The 21146-nt window shown below is 39.9% G+C and overlaps 1 protein-coding gene across 1 annotated transcript; it reads right to left on the bottom strand.

The window, feature by feature from the left end:
• Positions 1 to 18275: 18275 nt before the first annotated feature.
• LOC100753432 (EKC/KEOPS complex subunit LAGE3-like) lies at positions 18276 to 20096 on the bottom strand. The gene is made up of 3 exons (XM_027433435.1): positions 19774 to 20096; positions 18595 to 18723; positions 18276 to 18420 (listed from the first exon to the last, which is right to left on the bottom strand). The coding sequence occupies exons 1-3, from the start codon at positions 20094 to 20096 to the stop codon at positions 18276 to 18278; spliced, it is 597 nt and encodes a 198-aa protein (XP_027289236.1).
• Positions 20097 to 21146: the final 1050 nt, after the last annotated feature.

The raw sequence follows: 21146 nt of genomic DNA on the forward strand, positions 1-21146 counted from the left end.
ATTGAAGGGCTAAGTGGAATGAAGAGTGAGTTTCGATAGGACCAATCTTTGCAGGAGAGGGAAGGATGATGAAATAAAACTTCTTCAACACTCACTAATGGTATTAAATTTCACTCCAGGCAGAGCTAGGTACTCCTCTGATCATCTATTCAGCTTTCTGTTAGATCATAACCTCCTTTAGACCTCATCTCAGAAAAAAAGTTAAGTGCAATCCATGACCACCTTTATACACTCCCCTAGAATTAGATGGAGGGGCGTTAATGAATTACGGCATCTTCTTTCCAGTACTGAATTAAAGCCACAGTGCTTGTCCTTTCATGTTCAAAGCAAGACTAGGAATGGTGTGGGCTCCATGTTTTCCTAATTTAAGGGAGTCTTTCAGTGTGTAATGTGACACTGCCAGAATGATTGTGCTGTCTCAGAAAAAAAATGTTCTTATTTCCCTGAGAACCTCTAGTCAAATGTGAAGATAAGTGATATTTTTAGTTATACGTAAGGCCTCCAAGGGCAGACAAAAGTAGAGACTGGATTCAATTGTTTTGCAAGAGAGATTGACTGCACTGGTGCATTTTCTTGAGGAATATATATTACTTCTTAAAATATATGTCCTTGTCTCCATTTCATAATCTATACCAGTTACTGGAGGGCATGAGACAAGTGGCTCATCTGTATACTACTACCAACATTGACACGAAGATCTGGAGATGATTTTTCAGGTCCTCTTTTGTCTGGGGCAAGATGTGTCATTAGACATCTTTAAATTATTTGTATTTACTCCTGAAAGGACGTGCATTGCCTCCATTCTGCTCACATGAGGGTGGCTCTCCAAGCCCAAGACAAATTATCCTCTGACATACCATGAAAAAAGGGGGGAATGAAAATAGGACCTATGATTGATTGTGAAGCTTCTCACTACTGACAATGACAGGCTCCTTTAGGATTCCCACTTCTTGTAATGGGAGGACCCCTTGTTATAATCTGAATCTCCATCTTAAAGCCTAAAGAGGCCAGGATGCCTCTATTTTTGAATGCAAACCAAGACCACTCAGATAAACACAACTCAGTGAATCTAAGGTCTAAGTATGGACACACTGCAGACTGGAATTATGCCTCAACTTCACTTGGGCTGAAAGCAGAAGATAGGCATGGTTCAAGGACTCCTTATTCATTGTTTAAAGCACATTTTCCTGTCCACAAGGCCATCATCTTAAAATCTTTCCAGGCCAGGGAATGTTTAATGACTTGAGATGAACTGTGTAAGAAAGAACCCTTTCAAGTTTAAGTTAGCAGGCTGGGTATGCCGTTTCTAAGAACCCTACAGAGGAAAGGCTTCCCCTTTTCAGTATTTTTTTTAACTCCTCGGGTCTTTAGCATTCCCTATACTGGCTTGAACTGGTCCCTTTGTGGGAAAAATTTCCATTCACAATTAAGATTGATGTCTGGATACATAACATCTGATAACCCTAATTGGTGTCTACCTGATCTCATCCAAATACTAACTATTATTACCTGTGCTACTGCAGCCTATGCAATTTCCTTAGTTGGGATCTAAGAAATGGCACAAACCACAAAAGCACAATGTTCCCTCCCCCAAATTTTCTAGGAGAGGTCTGAATCTTGCTATATGTAGAAGATGTAAATTCCTCAAATCATCACCTATAGTCAAGGTCCCCCCTTAACATATACTAATCAAACCTTAGCCCTTTCCATGCACACACATAAAAGAAACAAAAAACAAAACAAAACATTTAGCTTCCACAGCCTCCTTAGAATGAACTGGATAAATAGAAATAGCATGCCAAATTACACTGCTTATATTGCCTAGAGCTCTCTGAAAGATGGCAGCTAGGGAAGTCAAACAAATTCATCTGCATCACCATATCTGTGAGCAAAATGTAGACTTCCAAACATCTTCCTTCAGGGTACTGTGATCTGTTCCCAAAGCTGGGCACCCTTTTTTGCTACTGAAGTCTTCCTCCATCCAAAAAGCTGAACAGCTCCTACCCTGTCTAGAATCTGCTAGGAGAACTGCCCGTGTAAAAACAATGTCTCTGTGAGAAAGGCACAAGTTCCAATTTGTCCCTCAGATTCCTAGAATTCCTCTGTCACAAACTTCTTCTAGATATTTTCCAATAGTGTGGACTCTTCCACAGCTGACCCAAGTTCAATCCTCTCCCATAAAATTTCTCATCCCCTGGGACATCAAGTATAGAACTCATGGATACAAATGAGCTGCATTTTAACATGGACTGTTTCTGAACAAATACATATCAAAGCCAAGTAAGGATGTTGCTTTCTCTATGGAGGTAAGCAGGGCCCCACTGAACCTTGAAGTTGCTCTTTCTCAAGTCTAAGTCTCTTTCCTATGCTGACCCTAGATCAGGCCTCTCAATCCTCTCCCAAATTTCCCTCAATCACACAAAATGGAATTTCCAAGCAGTACCCCTCTAACCCTGTCCACAGGCCCCAGGGATTATCACTGAGCAAAATATGACCAGTCACCATATGTCTGTGAAAAAGGAGAAGGATCAAAGTCTCCCCTCAACATCTTCCCATTATGGGTACTGTCTCACAGATCTCCTCTGAACGTTCCCCATAGTTGAGCCTCAACCCCTTCCTATACAGATCCATTGCTATCCTTCAATGCCAAACCTCATTAAAATCCATGGAAGCAGTAAGAACTGTAACTTGTCCTAAAGCCTCAAAAGGCAACTAACTCTAAAAGTAACATAAATCTTCTATTGGTGAACAGGAAGCTCCCAGCATTTCCTCACAGTATTTCCACTCAATGTTGGGAGTTCTCTGCATGTGGGCTTTAGAAATTCCGTCTTCCTGGACTCCAGACATGAAACTTTGAAAGGAAACTGTCTCTAAAAGCTGTGAAGTCTCCTGTATCAACTACTTGGACAAGCAAGATGAACACTCTTCTGTACTTCTAGATGGGACATGGAATCCCACTCCTCCCTTTTGCTTTTCACCACCCGGCTTGAAACTTCTCCTTTAGCTGACCCAAATCTATCCCCTCCCCCAAAAGTCTCACTTCTCTCAGATGCCAGAAATAGAAGCCCAGAAACATTATCTCTCAGAATTCCCAGGTTTGCCAGGGATCTGTGCTTTAGAGGAGGCAGAGGAGATTACTCTATTATTTGTTGAGGATTGTCAGGACCCCAATCATCTTACAAAATCATTCTTAATAATTCTTTCTTAATAATTCTCAAGGCCCATATTCCTTCCCTGTTGACTCAAGTCCACTACCCTAAGAAAAAAGCTAAAGTTCCCTGGGACCTATGTGACAGAACCCAGGAACACAAACAGTAACATCTTTGATCTATGTCACCTTATGATCTATCACATTTTGGGATGACTAAGAACCCTTGTTATTGGGACTAGATACTCCTACTATTGTTCATAAGAAAGAGGTTCCCATTGAGTCCTCACAGTTCTCAGATTCAAAGTCAGGAATTCTCTCCTGAAGATCCTAACCCAGTCCTCTCTCTAAAAACCTTCACACCTCTAGACTCCTGACATGAAGCTCAGGAAAATAAACGTTATTAACAATAACCTGACCTGCAAATCTCCGAGAACTACCACATAGGCAAGAGGGTACTGGGTTCCCCCACGGCTGTCAGTTAATGGGAAGGTTGACACATCTCATCGAGGGTCCTTTATCTCAAGCCAAGGCTTCTGCTCTTGAACACCGGCATCCAGCTCCTGACCTTTACGTCAGTCCCTTAGCCTACTGGACACAACCCAGAAATCACAAGTCAGCAGCCCCGGAGATGTGTGTTGAGAAGATGGCAGAACAATAGTCTTATATTACAAGGGGGAGAGAAAACTGCCGATTTCTCCTCATATTTCGCCTACCTTGTCCTTTCAGAATCAGCGCTCGATATTCGTGTCCTGATGAAAATCTTTCTTTCCTCGGGCGACTAAGATGAACCTGTAAAATGGCGCCTGTTGCGTCCTACTGGCTTAACCACGCATTCCTTCCGCCCTGCGAGCACACTAGCGCCCCTCAGGAGGAGAGAACACCCTCAACAGCCTTTTGACCTTAGTTTCCTCATACTCCCAACATTCCCTATCCACACCTAATAATAGTGCATGCTACTACCACTGTCCCGATGCCAGGAGAGCACAACTACCACTGGAAAGAGAACAAATGCTCCCTGTATCTTGCAGTGGGACAACTTCGAAATCCTCACCCAACTGTTCCTCTTGATGGCTAACCGTGTTTAGGTCACCACACTATACTAACAGGAAGTTACATCCTTCCTTCCTAAACCTGATGCTGAACTTCTCAAAACGGCACATCCTTATACCCTACAACTTCCTGAAGGTGGCCGAGTCTGGCCAGACAAACATTCTGTTCAGTGGAAATGAGCATACCCCTTCTTCCTATTTATGGCTCCTCACTAGACGCCTGGCAGGCACCTCCAGGATTTCAAACCGAATAGATGTGCCAACACCCAACCTCCCTCAGATTCCTAGAATAGACAATACAGAAACTACACCCTGGAACTCAGCACAAAAATCTTCCAAGGATAATTCCATTCTTCTTTCTTAGTTGAAAATCTCAGTCTTGCCGGGCAGTAGTGGTGGCGCACACCTTTAATCCCAGTATTCGGGAGGCAGAAACAGGCAGATATCTGTGAGTTCCAGGACAGCCTGATCTACAAGAGCAGAGTGCCAGGAAACCCTGTCTTGAAAAACCAAAAAGAAAAAAAATCGCAGTCCTAGTTAACACCTCTCCCCCACCCCCTGCAGCGAATACTCACGCTCTGTAACTGCTAATGTCTGGGCTGCTTTACTCCAGAAATAAGTTCGTTAGCCTCAGAAAACCCCCTCCCATTCCCTTAAGAAATAAAATATCACTGACAGGGTATTTTATTAGCCCTATAAGTCCTAGGCCTTCCAAGGAAAATCAACTAGGGTAAAAAAAAAATTGGGAATCAGCAGGGTAAGACTCTTGTCATCTTTTTGTCAGAGATAATAGACTTGTCTTCAGTATTTATATTTACTCTTCATAAGGGCTAGGACTCATTCTTTTGGTTGATTTCATAATGTGAACTTCAGGCCTGGGTCCTTATTTTCTTAAATATTTCCAGAAATGAAAACCGTAGAGCAAGTAGAGATTTCTGACTGATTGTCTTGCCTTAGACCTCCTTAGGCCAATAGCATGATATGTTTTCTGAGGGTCTTCCTATGTCTGGAGTATGAAGTCCCCATCTGTCCTGGGGTAGAGCTGTCATTGTATTATCTGATCCTTAACCCCCTTTCCCCTGGTGACCTGAAGCTAGTCCCCTTTGATGCCCTAGTGAGAAGTGAGCCATGGTCATATAGAGTCAGTATGCTCCAGAGCCTTACAGGGGTGAAAGCTGGATTGGGAGAGATTGAAAAAATGAATGAAATTTCAAGTATTTTAACAAACTCTCAAAGGGCCTGTTTTTTCCACTCCCCTGAATATATTTGGGACTTTCTAGCACTACAATCACAAGAGATAATAAAGTTGGTCTGAATGAGAGGTCTTGTGAATCCCCATTCAAGCTCTTGCTTTGACCACTGCCACAGCCTGGACTGCTTCCTCTGTTGAGGCATGTTTGTTACATTCAGGCCTGTGATGCCCACAGTTCAAGAAGTAAATGAACAGGTTGCTCAGCCAGAGCGGAGACCCTTGCCTGTCATCTCACAGGACTGAAACTGGTAGGGAGGTTAGATTCTGTGATGCTGCTTTTCTTGTAGTAGTGATTCTTTACTCTCTCTCCTATATATAAAAGTCTAGAAAATATAACATGCTGAATAAAGGGTGATTTCTTCCTGCAGCACACTATAAAAGGTTTAGAATAAAGGATGAATGTTAATTTGGTTGTTGGAGATGGAGAACACAGTTGCTATAAGGGACACAGATAAAAGCTCTTTTGAATCTGAGAAAATTCCCTGTTGTAGCTTTTTAATCAATAAAATGCTGAGCCAGTAATATATATTGGTGTCATAAATAATTATTGAATTGTTCCCATCATCAAATACTACAAAAGGTGCTGAAAATAAGATGAGCAACAAATGCCCATTTCTTGTAAGAGAATTAATCCATAATAAGACAAGTATTCAGTTGCTGTGATTTGCTTGTGGTTTCTCCTCAAAACAATAAGAACAACAAACGTGTATGTTGGAAACTTGAAGTGCAGGGTAGCACTGGTAAAGGGTGACAGAATATTTGGATGGTGACTGTAAGAATCAATGTTAATGATACTCGGAGCCATATCATAGGAGGGGTCATAAGCCATTCTAAATCTTTGTTTATTTTAAATTCAATGAGAGCTCTTTGAAGAGTTTCAAGAACAATGATGTATAATTTGTATTTATGATAAATTAAATTGTTTTTAAAAAGAAACTAAAGGCAGAATATAATAGAAGTTAAATATTCTAGCTAGACGAGATTAATTTTTGAAAAGGTAATCAGATTTATTTCCAGTTACTGAAACCATATGGACTGAATAGAATTCAATTGAATACATTAATTCTCATTTTATGCTTCACACTTTTTTAAAAAACATGTGAATAAGTAGTTTTCAAGAACCTCTCTTCCTACCCTACCTCCATTCCCTAAGGAATCCTCCCAATGGTACAGAACGTTCTTTCCTCTTTCTAGGTCATCCCATTCCTTTGTGTCAGTGTCTAATACCTAGAAAAAGTCGCTAAGGTGAACCCAAGTGGCCATACTTGGCAGGTACTCAGGTAGGTGATTCATTCTACCCTTCTTTTGCTCCATTACAGTCTCTCTATTCTCAGCCTCAGCTCTGTAACAACCTGTTTGCAGATGTGCTTCCTGCCACCACAACTTCATTTATTGCAGACTCCATCACTTGGTACAAATCCAGCTCTGCCTTAACCCTTTCATTCTTGTCTCTCCAGATTATTCCTTGTCTTACTGCAAACTAATTGCAGGAGACCCTCATTTCACGATAACTTCAAATTCCTAGGGCTCTTGCCTCTTAGTGTTGACAGTTTTCTTAACTCTTATATCTTTCCTGAAGCCCCTCTCAGTCTTTTCTCCTAGCTCACTTCTTTTACTATCTGCCACCAACCAACCTGTGGAAGCACTCTCTACCAGGAAACCCAGTCACTATGCCTTCCTAAGGGATATAGAGGGCAAAAGAAAGTAAGGATTAGAACACTCCCCCAACAAAGACAAGACCAGATATCAACATTGTAGAATAACCTCAATCATCCAAACACCAGGTGCTAGGCAGCAGTGCAAAAAACACAAACATCAGCAGATGATACAGAATTTATCCACAGAGCCCAGTAACCTTGCCATACTAAGCATTGAGAATTGCCATATAGTCGAAGAATAAGATAATATTTTTAAAATTGCAATTGTGAGTGTGTTCAAGGGCCTTAGGGAGTATATGAATAAATGCATTAATGGGCCCGTGAAAATACAAACAGTGGAATTAAATATTGAAAACAGTTCAAGACATAACAGTAGAAATAGATAAGTCTACAAAGCCAGTTCCAGGACAGCAAGGACTCCATTACACAAAGAACCCCTGTCTGAAGAAAACAAAACAAGATTATATACACCAAAGAAAACTCAAACTGAAGTTAAACTGGGAATGAACACAAAAATCTTACTGTAAGCCTCATCAACAGAGTAGAAGACATGGACGAATAAATCCCAGTCATTGAAGACACAATAGACAAAATTGATGCCTCAAAGGAAATATTAAATCTAAAAACATCTAGGCACAAAACATTCAGGAAATCTAGGTAACTATGAAAAGACCAAATCTATGAAACAGGTCAAAGAAACAGAAAATAAAACAAAATCACAAAATAAATTTTCCCCGACTGCAAGGAGGAGGGTTCTATCAAGGTACATGAAGTATACAGAATAACAAATAGTGATTTATCGAAAACAGTTTTTTTTCTTGCTCTTGTTACTATTATCAACTACCTCGTGAAATTTGAATATGATTTGGGCTACCTCACTGTTTTTGTACTAATAAGAGTATGTTGCTCTGAAGCTTAACAGCTCTGTCCATTCCTGCTCTTCATTATTTCTAGTATGCTTTCCAGGCAATGAGGATTACTGAGAAGATTGAATTTTTTTGCCTTGAGGTGCATTTTTATATAATTAAGACTTGTTTCAATAAGCTAGGAATGATGAAGAACATCCAGTCCAACTTATTGGCAGTACACATGGAGACACAGAGAGGCTTCCATAAATATTAATAAATAGGTTGTTATATTTCCTCAATTTTCCTTTAACTCTTTTATCCGCCACATTCAAGAGCATATTCTAGAATAGCCATTTTGCATTCATAAAGATTCAAGTGTTTAAATGACTGTACTGAGAAGTATGGTTTAGTATATACAGAACAATTTGCAATACTGTTTACAGAGCAATAAGCAAAAGTAAAGAAAATAAACGTTGATTATATCTTGTATGTCAAGATATTAAGCACATTACCCATTTAATTTTGTTTTAAAGTAGTAGAAACTATAAAGTGTGATTATTAAGAGAAAATTGTTAAAGGGAACAAATGCAGAAAGAAGTAGTGAAGAAACGAAAAAGAAAATTGTGTTTTCTCATTAGGCTGGATTCCAGCCTGATGACGCATTGCAACATCAAGGGTTACCATGAGGGACACTAGCACAGTGATTACTAGTTTTCCTTTAAGAGTTTTCTCTCAGATCTTGAACCTCTCCCCTTCTCTAGGGGACCATGTATGTCTCTCTTAGGGTCCTCCTTGTTTATTAGCTTCTTTGGAAGTGTGGTTTGTAGGCTGGTAATCCTTACTCTATGTCTAAAATCTGCATATGAGTGAGTACATACCATGTTTGTCTGTTTGTGATTGGGTTACCAGAACTCAAACTCGGAGTCACTACAATAAACTTTAAAGAGAAAAGTTACAGCTGAATAACATATACCTTCTGACCTTAGGGATTTTATAGTCATGTGCTGATGTTTTTTTAAAAATCAAGAGAAATGTGGCAGGTAATAAAAGAAAAAAAAAACAATGCCAGAATCTGACTTAAATACTACCTCACGGGCTGCAGAGATGGCTCAGAGGTGAAGAGCACCGGTGCTCTTCCAGAGGTCCTGAGTTTTGTTCCCAGCACCCACATGGTGGCTCACAACCACCCATTATGAGATCTGGTGCCCTATTCTGGTGTGCAGATATACATGGAAGCAGAATGTTGTATACATAATACATAGATAAAAATCTTTTAAACAATACTACCTCACTTTGAAACACTATAACAGAAGTAAAATGAAAATGTCTTCCAATTCAAAAACAGTGAATGAATGCATGCTTTCTACAGAAAACCCTGAGGTTGTGCGGGGGGATTGTTACTTAATCAAGCCTTAATATTTACCTGGTTCAGACAATAGGATAGGTGGGCTAAACGATACGATGAGTAAATATGTCCATGCATTTGAGGGAAATAAGTCTGAAGAAACTGATTTTGATAATTTGTGAATGCAAAGTAACTAGTAAATGGTATTCCTATGATGGAATGACTACTGAGGAGTCTAGCTGGGCTTGAAGTAAAATATGACTCATAGTATGTCAAAGACATAGGATCTAAGATTACATGACTATTAGCACATGGCACATAGACAAAGACAATTACAACAGAAAATATACTGGTGGAGATGGAAGACAACTTGCAGGTTTCTTTCTTTTTTCCAGTTTTTCAAAACAGGGTTTCTCTGCTTAAAAGTCCTGCTATCCTGGAACTTGCTTTATAGATCACTCTGGCCTCAAACACACTGAGATCCGTCTGCCTGTGTGCCCCCCCTGCCCCCGCCCCTGTGCTGGGATTAAAGATGTGTGCCACTGTTGCCTGTCACAGATTTCTTTTGCCAGTGAAATGTAGGTGGTTTGGGTGTCTCAATGAGATGTGAGCATTTATTAGATCTACTTCCCAATTTACTATATAGCATTTTCATTTAAGGATAGCCCTTTTTTTTTAATTAGAAAGAAGATTATTTTACATGTCAATCCCAGGTCCCTCTCCCTCACCTCCTCCACTGCCCCCCCCCCCAACTAACACCGACCTATCCCATACCCTTTCTGCTCCCCGGAAAAGGTGAGACCTTCCTTAGGGGGTCTTCAAAGTCTGCCATAACCTTAGGGATAGAGCCTAGGCCAACTCCCTTGTGTCTAAGTTCATGGAGTCCATTCTAGGCTCCCAATGTCCATTCCTATGCTAGGGATAAGTACTGATCCACTACAAGGGGATCCCAAAGATTTCTGAAGTCTCCTCACTGACACCCACATTCATGGGGTCTGGATCAGTCCCATGCTGGTTTCCGAACTATCTGTCTGGGGACCAAGATCTTTCCCTTTTCTAGGTCAGTTGTTTCTGTGGGTTTCACCAGCTTGATACATACCCCTTTAGTCATCAGACCTCCTTCTCTGCAACAGGATTCCAGTTCATTTCAAGGTTTAACTGTGTGTGTCTGCTTCTACTTCCCCAGCTGCTGGATGAAGGCTATAGGAATGCATATGAATTAGTCATCAATCTCATTATCAGAGGAGGACATTTAAGGTAGCCTCACCTCAGTTTCTTAGATTGTTAGCTGGTGTCATCTTTGTAGCTCTCCAGACATTTCCTTAGTGCCTGATTTCTCTTTGAACTTATAATGTCTCCCTCTACTTATAATACCTCTTATCTTGCTTCTTCTCCTCTTCCCCCAATTCAAACTCCCTGCCCCATCATGTCTTCCTCACCCCTCCTATTCTCCCCTTCTCATTCTGCTAGTTCACTCTTCCCTCCCCCATGCTCCCAATTTTCTCTGGAGATCTTGTCCCTTTCCCCTTCTCCGGGGGACCATGTATGTCTCTCTTAGAATCCTCCTTGTTTACTAGTTTCTCTGGTAGTGTGGAATGTAGGCTGATAATCCTTTACTCTATGTCTAAAATCCACATATGAGTGAGCAGATGCCATGATTTTCTTTTTGGGACTGGGTTACCTCACTCAGAATGGTTTCTTCTAGTTCCATCCATTTGCCTGCAAATTTCAAATTCCATTTTTTGTTTGTTTGTTTCTGCTGAGTAGTACTCCATTGTGGTAAATGCACTACCTTTTCTTCATCCAATCTTCAGTTGAGGGGCATCTAGGTTGTTTCCAGGTTCTGGATATTACAAATAATGCTGTGATGAGCATCATTAAACAGAAGTCCTTGTTGTATGAATGTGCTTCTTTGGGGTATATGCCTATGAATGGAATTGCTGAATCTTGTGGTAGACTGATTCCTATTTTCCTGAGGAATCTCCATACTGATTTCCAAAGTGGCTGTATGAGTTGGCACTCCCACCAGCAGTGGAGAAGTGTTCCCCTTTCTCCACATCCTCTCCAGCATAAACTGTCATTGGTGATTTTGATTTTAGCCATTCTGACGGGTGTAACATGGTATCTCAGAGTTGTTTTGATTTGCATTTCCCTGATGGCTAAGGATGCTGAAGACTTTCTTATGTATCTTTCAGCCATTATAGATTCCACTATTGAGAATTGTCGATTTTGTTCAGTACCCCACTTTTAAATTGGATTATTTGGTGTTTTGGAGACTAGCTTCTTGAATTCTGTGTATAGTTTTGGAGATCATCCCTCTGTTGGATGTGGGGTTGGTGAATATATTTTCCCAATCCATGGGCTGTTGTTTTGTCTTGTTGACTGTGTTCTTTGGACAACAGGAACATAGCTGAACATAATAAAAAACAATATACAGTAAACCAACAGCCAACATCAAACTAAATGGAGAGAAACTCAAAGCTTTTCCTCTAAAATCTGGAACATGGCAAGGGTGTCCCTCTCTCCCTATCTCTTTAACATTGTCCTTGAAGTTCTAGCTAGAGCAGTAAGACAAGAACAGCAGATCAAGGGGAAACAAATTGGAAAGGAAGAAGTCAAGCTTTCACTGTTTGCACATAATATGATAGTCTACGGAAGTGAACAGGGAAACTCTACCAGGGAACTTCTACAGCTGATAAACACCTTCACCAAAGTGGCAAGAAAGAAGATTAACTAAAAGAAATCAGTAGCCCTATTATATATAGATGGTAAATGTGCTGAGAAAGAAATCAGAGAAACATCACCCTTTACAATTGCCACAAACAACATAAAATAGCTTAGCATAACACTAACCAAAAAGTGAAAGACCTGTATCATAAGAATTTTGTGTCTTTAAAGAAAGAAATTAAAGAAGATACCAGAAAATGGAATGATCTCCCATATTCTTTGATAGGTAGGATCAACAAAATAAAAATGCCAATCTTGACAAAAGTAATATACAGAATCAACACAATCCCCATCAAAATCCCAGCACAGTTCTTCACAGACCTTGAAAAAACAATTCCCAACTTTATATGGAAAAACAAAAGGCCCAGGATAGCCAAAACAACCCTGTACAATAAAAGAAATTTCGGGGGCATCACCATCCCTTATTTCAAGTTCTATTATAGAGCTATAGTCCTGAAAACAGCTTGGTATTGGCACAAAAACAGACAGGTAGACAACAGAATAGAGTTGAAAACCCTGATATCAACCTGAACATCTACAAACTCCTGATTTTTGACAAAGAATCTAAAGCTATTTAATGGGATAAAGAAAACATCTTCAACAAATGGTGCTGGCATAACTGGATGCTGGCACGTAGAAGACTGCAGATAAATCCATGTCTATCGCCATGTACAAAACCTAAGTCCAAAGGCATCAAATACCTCACCATAAATCCTGCCACCCTGAACTTATTAGAAGAGAAAGTAGGAAATACCCTTGAATTAATTGGTACAGGAGACCACTTCATGAACATTACACCAGTAGCACAGACACTGAGATCAACAATTAATAAATGGGACCTTCTGAAACTGAGAAGCTTCTGTAAGGCAAAGGACACAGTAAGCAAGTCATTTAAGGATAATCTTATGTAACATAACCTATTCTGTATTAGTAATGTATATATATGGTTGAGAAAATGAATTTATGTCTCCATTTAAAACATTTTTCTTTCAATGATGGATTAGAGAAACTGCCTTAAAAGCAATTTCTGTGGGAAAGCCAGACATGGCTTCAAACAAAAATACAAATACAAATTTTCTAGTGAAAGAGGAGCAAAGGGAAGAGTCAGTGAAAGAAACAGGGGCCTGAAGGGCAGGAGTTGAATGTTTATGAGTTTGGAACACAGTTAATAGTTCAGTCATCATGTCTTCTAGCTATTGTCAGAAACCTTAGATGACACTTGTCTCAAGCAAAATACCTCTAACAGAAAACCTTTTAAAATTAGTTTTATAGAGGTCAGACTAGAAGAATAGACAAACAAAATTAAATTAGGCAGGAGATTAAGGGTTGAGACTATGATATACTAATGAAGATTGGAGTTTAGAATTAGATCATGTCCTGTGGGGGCATTTAAGGAACAGGCCAGGTTCCCTAATTGAAACTGCTATGTATAGAGGCTGATAGGCAGCAGACCAGATGCTACATCGGAGATGTTCAAACAGTTTTTATTATACTGGGCAGTGATTGGCCCAAATCATCTAGGGATGTAGTTTAGAGTTAGTGGTTTTCTTATAAAGAAGATGTCTGAATAGTATTATGCAACTGTTTTAATAGCCATTAAAAAAAACCTATGTTTGTTCCAAGCTAACTATTCCATAGCACCTATTCTCTGATAAATTATGTTATGGTTTGATACTCCATGTAGACTGGAATTAAATATATGTTCTGATCTCTGAGGGCCAGCCACACACACACACACACACACACACACACACACACACACACACACATATATATATATATATATATATATATATATATATATATAATAATCTGAATTTAAATAGTTGTAGCTGGCTGAGCTTCAAGTTAGTTGAGAATGAACGGTGTAATGAGAAATGCAATAAAGTTTGCTGAAAGGGGTTTATGTTTGGAAATATTAGTGGAAAAGGAGGATTGGATGATTGCATGCTTTGAAAATGATGAAAATCTTACAAATATTAATACTGTGAGTGTGGTCTTCACCAGGTCATTTCTCTGAAATTGTCATGATAATGAATGGTGACACCTTTCAATTATTATTTGATTAAGAACACTGTTGCCATCCTCAGTACCAAATAATGAAAATTATTTCTAAACCATGTGGAACATACTCACAATATTCCATTTTGAGATGTAACTGATAGATATTTTTTTTTTGGTTTTTTGAGACAGGGTTTCTCTGTGTAGCTTTGGAGCCTATCCTGGCACTCGCTCTGGAGACGAGACTGGTCTCGAACTCACAGAGATGCGCTAGCCTCTGCCTCCTGAGTGCTGGGACTGAAATACATTTTGATTCCTCTTCATGATTCCCTTAAATGAGCCTCCTAAAGACACAAAATCCTAATGTGTGTGTGTGTGTGTGTGTGTGTGTGTGTGTGTGTGTGTGTGTATGTGTGTGTGTGTAGTCTAGTAGTCATCCATAGAGAGCAAAATTAGTGAAATGGAGAACCACATTTCCTTCAGATGCAGCTACCTGTTTTCAAGACTCCACTTAGATTACCAAATCCATTATGTTGTGTAATTATCATAAAAACCCTGGAAAAGGTACTTATACGTCCCATTATATCAGTAATGGATCTGTGGGTTAAAGAATAAAATCATTTTTTCAAGCTCTTGTGGTGGTTAAAACAGACATAAATCCTGATCTTTTTTTAAACATTAGCATTTCAAATATTATCAAATCTATGAAAATTGCATTTCAAATTAAACTTTTTTCCAAGAAATTATTTTTATTAGTTCAAATTAGAAACAAGCTTGCTTCACATGTCAATCCCTTATTCTTATCCCTCCCCCAATACACTGCTTACTTAAAAATTTCAAAAATGTTTTGTTTTTAGATATTATTCATGTCAATAGAAGAAGTATGTAATATAAAATTATGACATATTTCTTTACCACATAAATGAAAAGTGGTTATTGAAATTAAAGGGGAAAGGGGAAAGGTATAAAATTGACTTCTATTCCTTTAATTTTCTTTACACTGCATTGATTGGGGTGTTTATTATTACTAAAGCACCACATACAAATCTAAATGGAAAAATGAAAACGGGTGCTCAAAAACCTACCATGTGTGTCTCTGAGTTTGACATTTCAGTTCTGTTTCATATGTTATGTCACTAAAATCTTAAGGCAGGAAAGTATCACAAAATATATGAAATAAGAATGTTTTCATTTGTAAATAAGTTTGAATAATTCATTTTTATACTCCAAATCTGACTACTACATCTTTAAATTCTTTTCCACAATATCATAATCATAATAATAGACAGATAAATTATTAAAGTCAGTTTAAATGAAAACAAATATTGAAGCATGTATATAATTGAGTCTAAGAGATTAAAGCTCATGTTACTTCTATACTACCATTATATTTTTGGAAAACATGGACTAAATATTGTTAGTCCTATATAAGTATAAAAACACAAGACGTTTAAGAAATTATCTTTTCATAGCTAGTAGGATTTTTCAATCATTTTGCCTTTTACTTCTGAAATGTAAAAATTTGCTTAAACTGGTTTCTTGATGAAAAAAATACTCATACAACCCTGCAACCCTCAGAAGTCACTAAGATGCATGGATTCTCACTGCATTTTTCTTTTATGCCCCCAATAACTATTATTCTTTATGTAACCTCTGTCTAATTAGCTTGAGATATTCTAAAAAATCTGGTAGATTAGGAGCATGGGATAGGTACCAGGAATATATGTTGGGGGTGATAAGGCTTTTGGGAATAAAATAGCCTGTATGTTAGGCAAAGGCTTTGCAAGGGAGAAGAAAGGCCTTGGGTATCCCTGCAGTCTCCCTCTTCTTGTAAATGGTCTTTTCAAATTCAAACTGTTCCAGAATATTGTGCTTATCTTAAATCTGGGCTCCAGCAGAAAGCCAAGGTAGAATTCAGAAGATGGAGGGTCCTGAATTCTGAGTCACCATCCCAGGAAAGTGAGTATCTTATTTCACTCTGGATCCTTTAGGCTTATTCCCATATCAGGTATCTTGGAGAGATTATTAATATAAGATGTTCCCTTCACACCTTGATCCTCTTAAATAGAGTCTTGCTTTTTTTGCTTTTCACAAATGAAATCCCCATCTCCATCACTAGTACTTGCTGTTCTGTGCCTTTTTGTTGGTAGAGCACACACTCCCTGCTTTGTATTCTCAAACACATCTTTAATAACTTTAGCTCCTTCATCTCCAGAATGCTATAAATCCCTGTTATAAATCTCCACCTCCCTGGTCCACTTCAGCTTGTCAGTTAGAGTAGCAGAAAGCACCTGTTGAGTAGCATGGCAGTTCATTTGCTCTGCTAAAGACCTCCAGTGACTTAATTGTACCCCCAAGGTCTTAAAAATCTATAGCTCCTGATTGCCCATATAACAGCCCCTATCCCAGCCCTCTTCCCCATATTAAAGGACCATTGCAGTCTGTGAGGTGAGGAGAATGATAAAGTGACGGAATGCTGGCTTTCACAGAGGAAACTGCTTGAGGTTCCAGCAGAAAACTACCGAGGCTAGCGTGTAACGAAACTACTTGAACCCAGAAACGGACCATTCTGCACATGATCCCCACAGGATCACAGATAAATGTCTAGTCCTGGAGCACAAATGTCTCGTCCAGTCATGCACAAAGCCTCATGATTGAGGAGGCAGCAGTAAGGGCTCTTAGAAATGCACTAACTCCCACCCCAGAAGTACTAGGAATAGACAAAATGACTGACAAAAGTGATAATGAAGGAAAATAAATAAGAAAGGGTATTCAGATTAGAACAGAATGAACAAATAAAAATAACTTTACTTAAAAATAGTCACATAGATGGGAAATCTGACTGAACCAAGAACACAGTGTAAAGCCAAGCAGAGGTGGCACACATCTTCATCCCCAGCACTTGGAAGGCAGAAGTTAGCCTGTTTGACATAGTGAGTTCCAAAGCCACACAGAGAAACACTTTCTTGAAAAGCAAAACAACAAAAAAGGAAAGAACTTGGTGGGTTTAGAAAGATCCCTTGGCACAATCTATTCTGATAGACATAGTCATAATGTTGTAAATGTAAGACAATATCCTACCCTTCTTACAGAGTATTCTGAAGTGAGGGCAGGGAGTTGACAAAATCCCTCACATTGGTGTTTCTGTGTTGTTGGATTCTCACGAAAAGGGTTTCATTTTGTCAGAAAGACAATACAGTGGTGACAAGGATGTGGTGGAAGCAAAATTTGTATGGGAAGGCAAATAAAAGTGCTTTGTGATATATATGGAGATGTCTACAAAAAGGGTTTGTATGCAACTCAATCATTTTGCCTCTGAGAGTCCAGCTTAAGGATATAAATGTTCATATACATTTTTTACAATAGGATAAAAACTGGAGTGCCTTCCATATTTCATGATTACATTGTGATGCTTGTTAGATTTTTGTCCTCAAAGAATTTATTGAAAAATGGAAAGATACTATGCTAAAAGGAAAATATTTCAGGAACCAAAATAATACTAACACTAAAAATATACATGTTTCCACTATACAGTTAATATATGAATACAACTGTAGAACCAAGAAATCCCTTTATCTTTAACTATAGAATTAAGAAATTTCAATAATAAAATTAATTTTCTTTTCTTTCCATTTGCATTGCTTGGAACTAAATCAAGAGCCTCTTCCATGCTAGTTAAGTGCTATAGCATATATTTGTTTGTACACTAAAAGTTAATTTCAAAGCTATGTAAATGGCTCATCTCATGAAACTCCTTGGTGCCCAAGTCTAATGCCTTAAGTTTGCTAGTAAGTACCCACATGGTAGAAGGAAAGGACCCCCAAAATGTTATCCTCTTAACACCAGTTGGGTGTCACATATATATATATATATATATATATATATATATATATATATATATATATACTATACACATGTATGCACATGCACACACACATAATACTAGTAACAAATATTTTCATTTCTTCTATTTCCTAAATTGTCAACTGACTTGGGAGTACTAGAACATTAGAATCCCAGAAGCTACCCCTCATTCCAAGGACACAATAGCAAACCTGAATATTTCTGCCATAGTTCAAAATAAAAACAGTAACTCAGTGTTATTTTCTTCACTATTCATTATTTCAATATTCACTCCGTCAGTGACACTGAGTGGTAGAGTGTGACAGGATCAAAACAGTGAATATGAAGGCAAAGGGACAAATGATGAAATGCCCTTGTCTTTTCTTGTGGGTGGTATTACATTAGGGGTCGTTATTTCTTCCTCTTCCTTGTTTGTAAACAGCCATAAACACTGGGCGTGGGATATTTCTCATCACTAGGGAGAGCTGGTCAAGGAAGGCATTGATAGATGTTCGGAAGAGAACAGGATCTTCAGTGGTCCACCTACTAAAAGGCAAGGGAGACACACCATCAGGGGAAAGAAAGGAATCTGTGAACTGTAACCGTACTATGTCTTCTTCTTACTTCTAATGTACCAGTTTTTTTCATTACAGAATCCCTAGAATACACATAGCCTTCCAGGCTAAGGCCAGCCCAACTCCAAACTCTTGGAGAACTGACACAGTGAGAGTGGTATCATTCACTGTGAACTCTTGCTGAACCATCACTTGCTGTTGCTGTACATTTGAAGCCAGGGATCTGCAGGCTATGTTTGCCTCCACAGCTGTCCTGAATGGCACAGTTACAGAACTTCAGGAAGGCATGGTTAAGGTATTATCTGTTATTGACTTTCTTTGTGCATTGGGCTTGATTTTACCTCCGAGTTTGCTTTAGCATGTTACAAACTGACGCACAAGGTAACCCACAGCCATTTCTCCAGTGCTTCTAGTCCTCCACACCCTACAGCTTTCTTTTGTATATCTTATTTTATTTAAATAACATTTTAAAATCCATTTTACATACTGGCCAATTTCCCTTCCCTCCTGTGCTTCCTACCCCTCACTTTCCATCCACCCCTCCCCATCTCCATTCAGAAAGGGGCAGGCATCCCATGTTCTTGAACAAATCAAGGTAATCAAGTTGAGGCAGGAGTTTCTTCCTCCTGCATCAGGGGTGGGTGAGGCAATGCAGCATGGGGAAGTCGTTCCCAAAAGCAGCTAAGCTTGCCAGGGATGGGTCTTGATTACTACTAGGAGCCTGACAAACAGACCAAGCTACACAACTGTTACACAAGTGCACAGGACCTAGATTTGTTCCACGCAGGCTCCCTAACAGCTGGTCCAGAGTCCATGAGCTCCAAGAAGCTCAGGTCAGCTATGTCTGTTGATTCCCGTCATGATCCTAACTCACATATTCTACAATACCTTCTCCCTGTCTCCAACAGGACTCATACAGCTTGGCCCAGTGCTGGACTGTGGATCTTTAATGACAAACACAGTAGTCACCAATGTGATTATAGGAGAAGACCAGTTCAGGCACCCTCTCCAGTATTGCTAGCAGTTTTAGCTGGGGTCATGCTCGCAGATCCTGGGACTTTTTCTAGCACTAGGATTCTCCCTAACCCCAAAATGCTCCCTCCCCTGCCTGCATCAAGATATTTTGTCTTTATAGCCCTAAGTCCTTCTTAGACATATATGATTACCTGTTCTGCCTCAATATCCACCCTGCTCAGGATTGGCAGCCCACAGTGCATCCTTCTATCCCCTTTCCAGTTGGATATAAACCTCCCCAAACTATGTCTCCTCTCAAAGGTATTGGGAGTTGCCATAGATCTGCTAAGCTGCTCCCCTGAAAGGATACAACTCCAGGAGTCGACTTCCAGCTGCTGTTGCAGCATCTCCACTGGGTCCAGGGATAACTGGTGCCTGCTCGCCCTGAGAAGCGGTGGCTGCTTCTTCTGCCACTACTCTTGCCTCTGCAGGTCTCCTTGAGTTGAGGTTGTGTTGTATAGCCTGTGTAGCAGAATCTTGTGGTTGACTATCATGAGCTGAGTTACGATGGTCATTCCCGGTTTCAGAACTCTGTGAGGTAACTTGCGTATCTGGAGTGCCTGATGTATTTTGGCTATCCTCTTCTTCTTCACCACCTGCTCTGCAAATCTTGTTTATGTTGGGATCCTGCATGGTTAAATAGGCTATCTACTTGGAGTTACCCCTGTAATACCACCTCCAGCTCAACCTTGATAAGGGAATGAGATGTCAACATTAGCCCCACCCTTTTAGACAATGGGCACCTTTGTGATGCTTCAACTCATGCCAGGGCAAACATGAGCTCGCGAGAGAAAAGAGGACTACCCAAGAAAAAGGAGGACCTTGCTAGAGAAAAGAGGATCTTGCGAGAGGAAGGGGAATTTTGCAAGAGAAAGGAGGACTACCCAAGAGAAAGGAGGACTAACCGAGAGACAGAAGGACTACCTGAGAGATAGAGGGTCTACACGAGAGAAAGGAGGACTACATGAGAGAAAGGAGGACTACCTGAGAGAAAGAAGGACTACATGAGAGAAATGAGGACTACATTAGAGAAATGAGGAATACCCGAGAGAAAGAAAGGAGGACTACATGAGAGAAAGGAGGATTACACAAGTCAAAAGAGGACTACACAAGTGAAAGGAGGATGACCTGAGAGAAAGGAGGACTACCTGAGGGAAAGAAGGACTACCTGAGAGAAAGGAGGACTACCTGAGGGAAAGGAGGACTAACCTGAGAGAAAGGAGGACTATACGAGAGAAAGGAGGACTACCAGAGACAAAGGAGGACTACATGAGAGAAAGGAGGACTATACGAGAGAAAGGAGGACTACACAAGTGAAAGGAGGTCTACACTAGCGAAAGGAGGACTACCTGGGAGAAAGGAGGACTACACGAGAGAAAGGAGGACTACCCGAGAGAAAGGAGGACTACACGAGAGATAGGAGGACTACACAAGTGAAAGGAGGACTACCTGAGAGAAAGGAGGACTACCTATGAGAAATGAAGACTACCTGAGAGAAAGGAGGACTACACGAGAGGAAGGAGGACTACCCGAGAGAAAGGAGGACTACCTGAGAGAAAGGAGGACTACCTGAGACAAAAGAGGACTACCTGAGAGAAAGGAGGACTACCTGAGAGAAAGGAGGACCACAGGAGAGAAAGGAGGACTACCTGAAGGAAAGGAGGACTACATGAGAGAAAGGAG

Source organism: Cricetulus griseus, chromosome X, assembly GCF_003668045.3.
Source record: "Cricetulus griseus strain 17A/GY chromosome X, alternate assembly CriGri-PICRH-1.0, whole genome shotgun sequence".
Taxonomy (NCBI): Eukaryota; Metazoa; Chordata; class Mammalia; order Rodentia; family Cricetidae; genus Cricetulus; species Cricetulus griseus.

What these genes read in the sequence shown, in the direction of transcription:
- LOC100753432 (XM_027433435.1), bottom strand. Translation starts at nt 20,096, where the DNA reads ATGCAGGATCCCAACATAAACAAGATTTGCAGAGCAGGTGGTGAAGAA. An exon ending in GGAAGTCGACTCCTGGAGTT is followed by an intron (nt 18,724 to 19,773) that starts GTATCCTTTCAG and finishes GCCTTCCTGAAG; the next exon opens with TTCTGTAACTGTGCCATTCA. An exon ending in AATGATACCACTCTCACTGT is followed by an intron (nt 18,421 to 18,594) that starts GTCAGTTCTCCA and finishes CTTGCCTTTTAG; the next exon opens with TAGGTGGACCACTGAAGATC.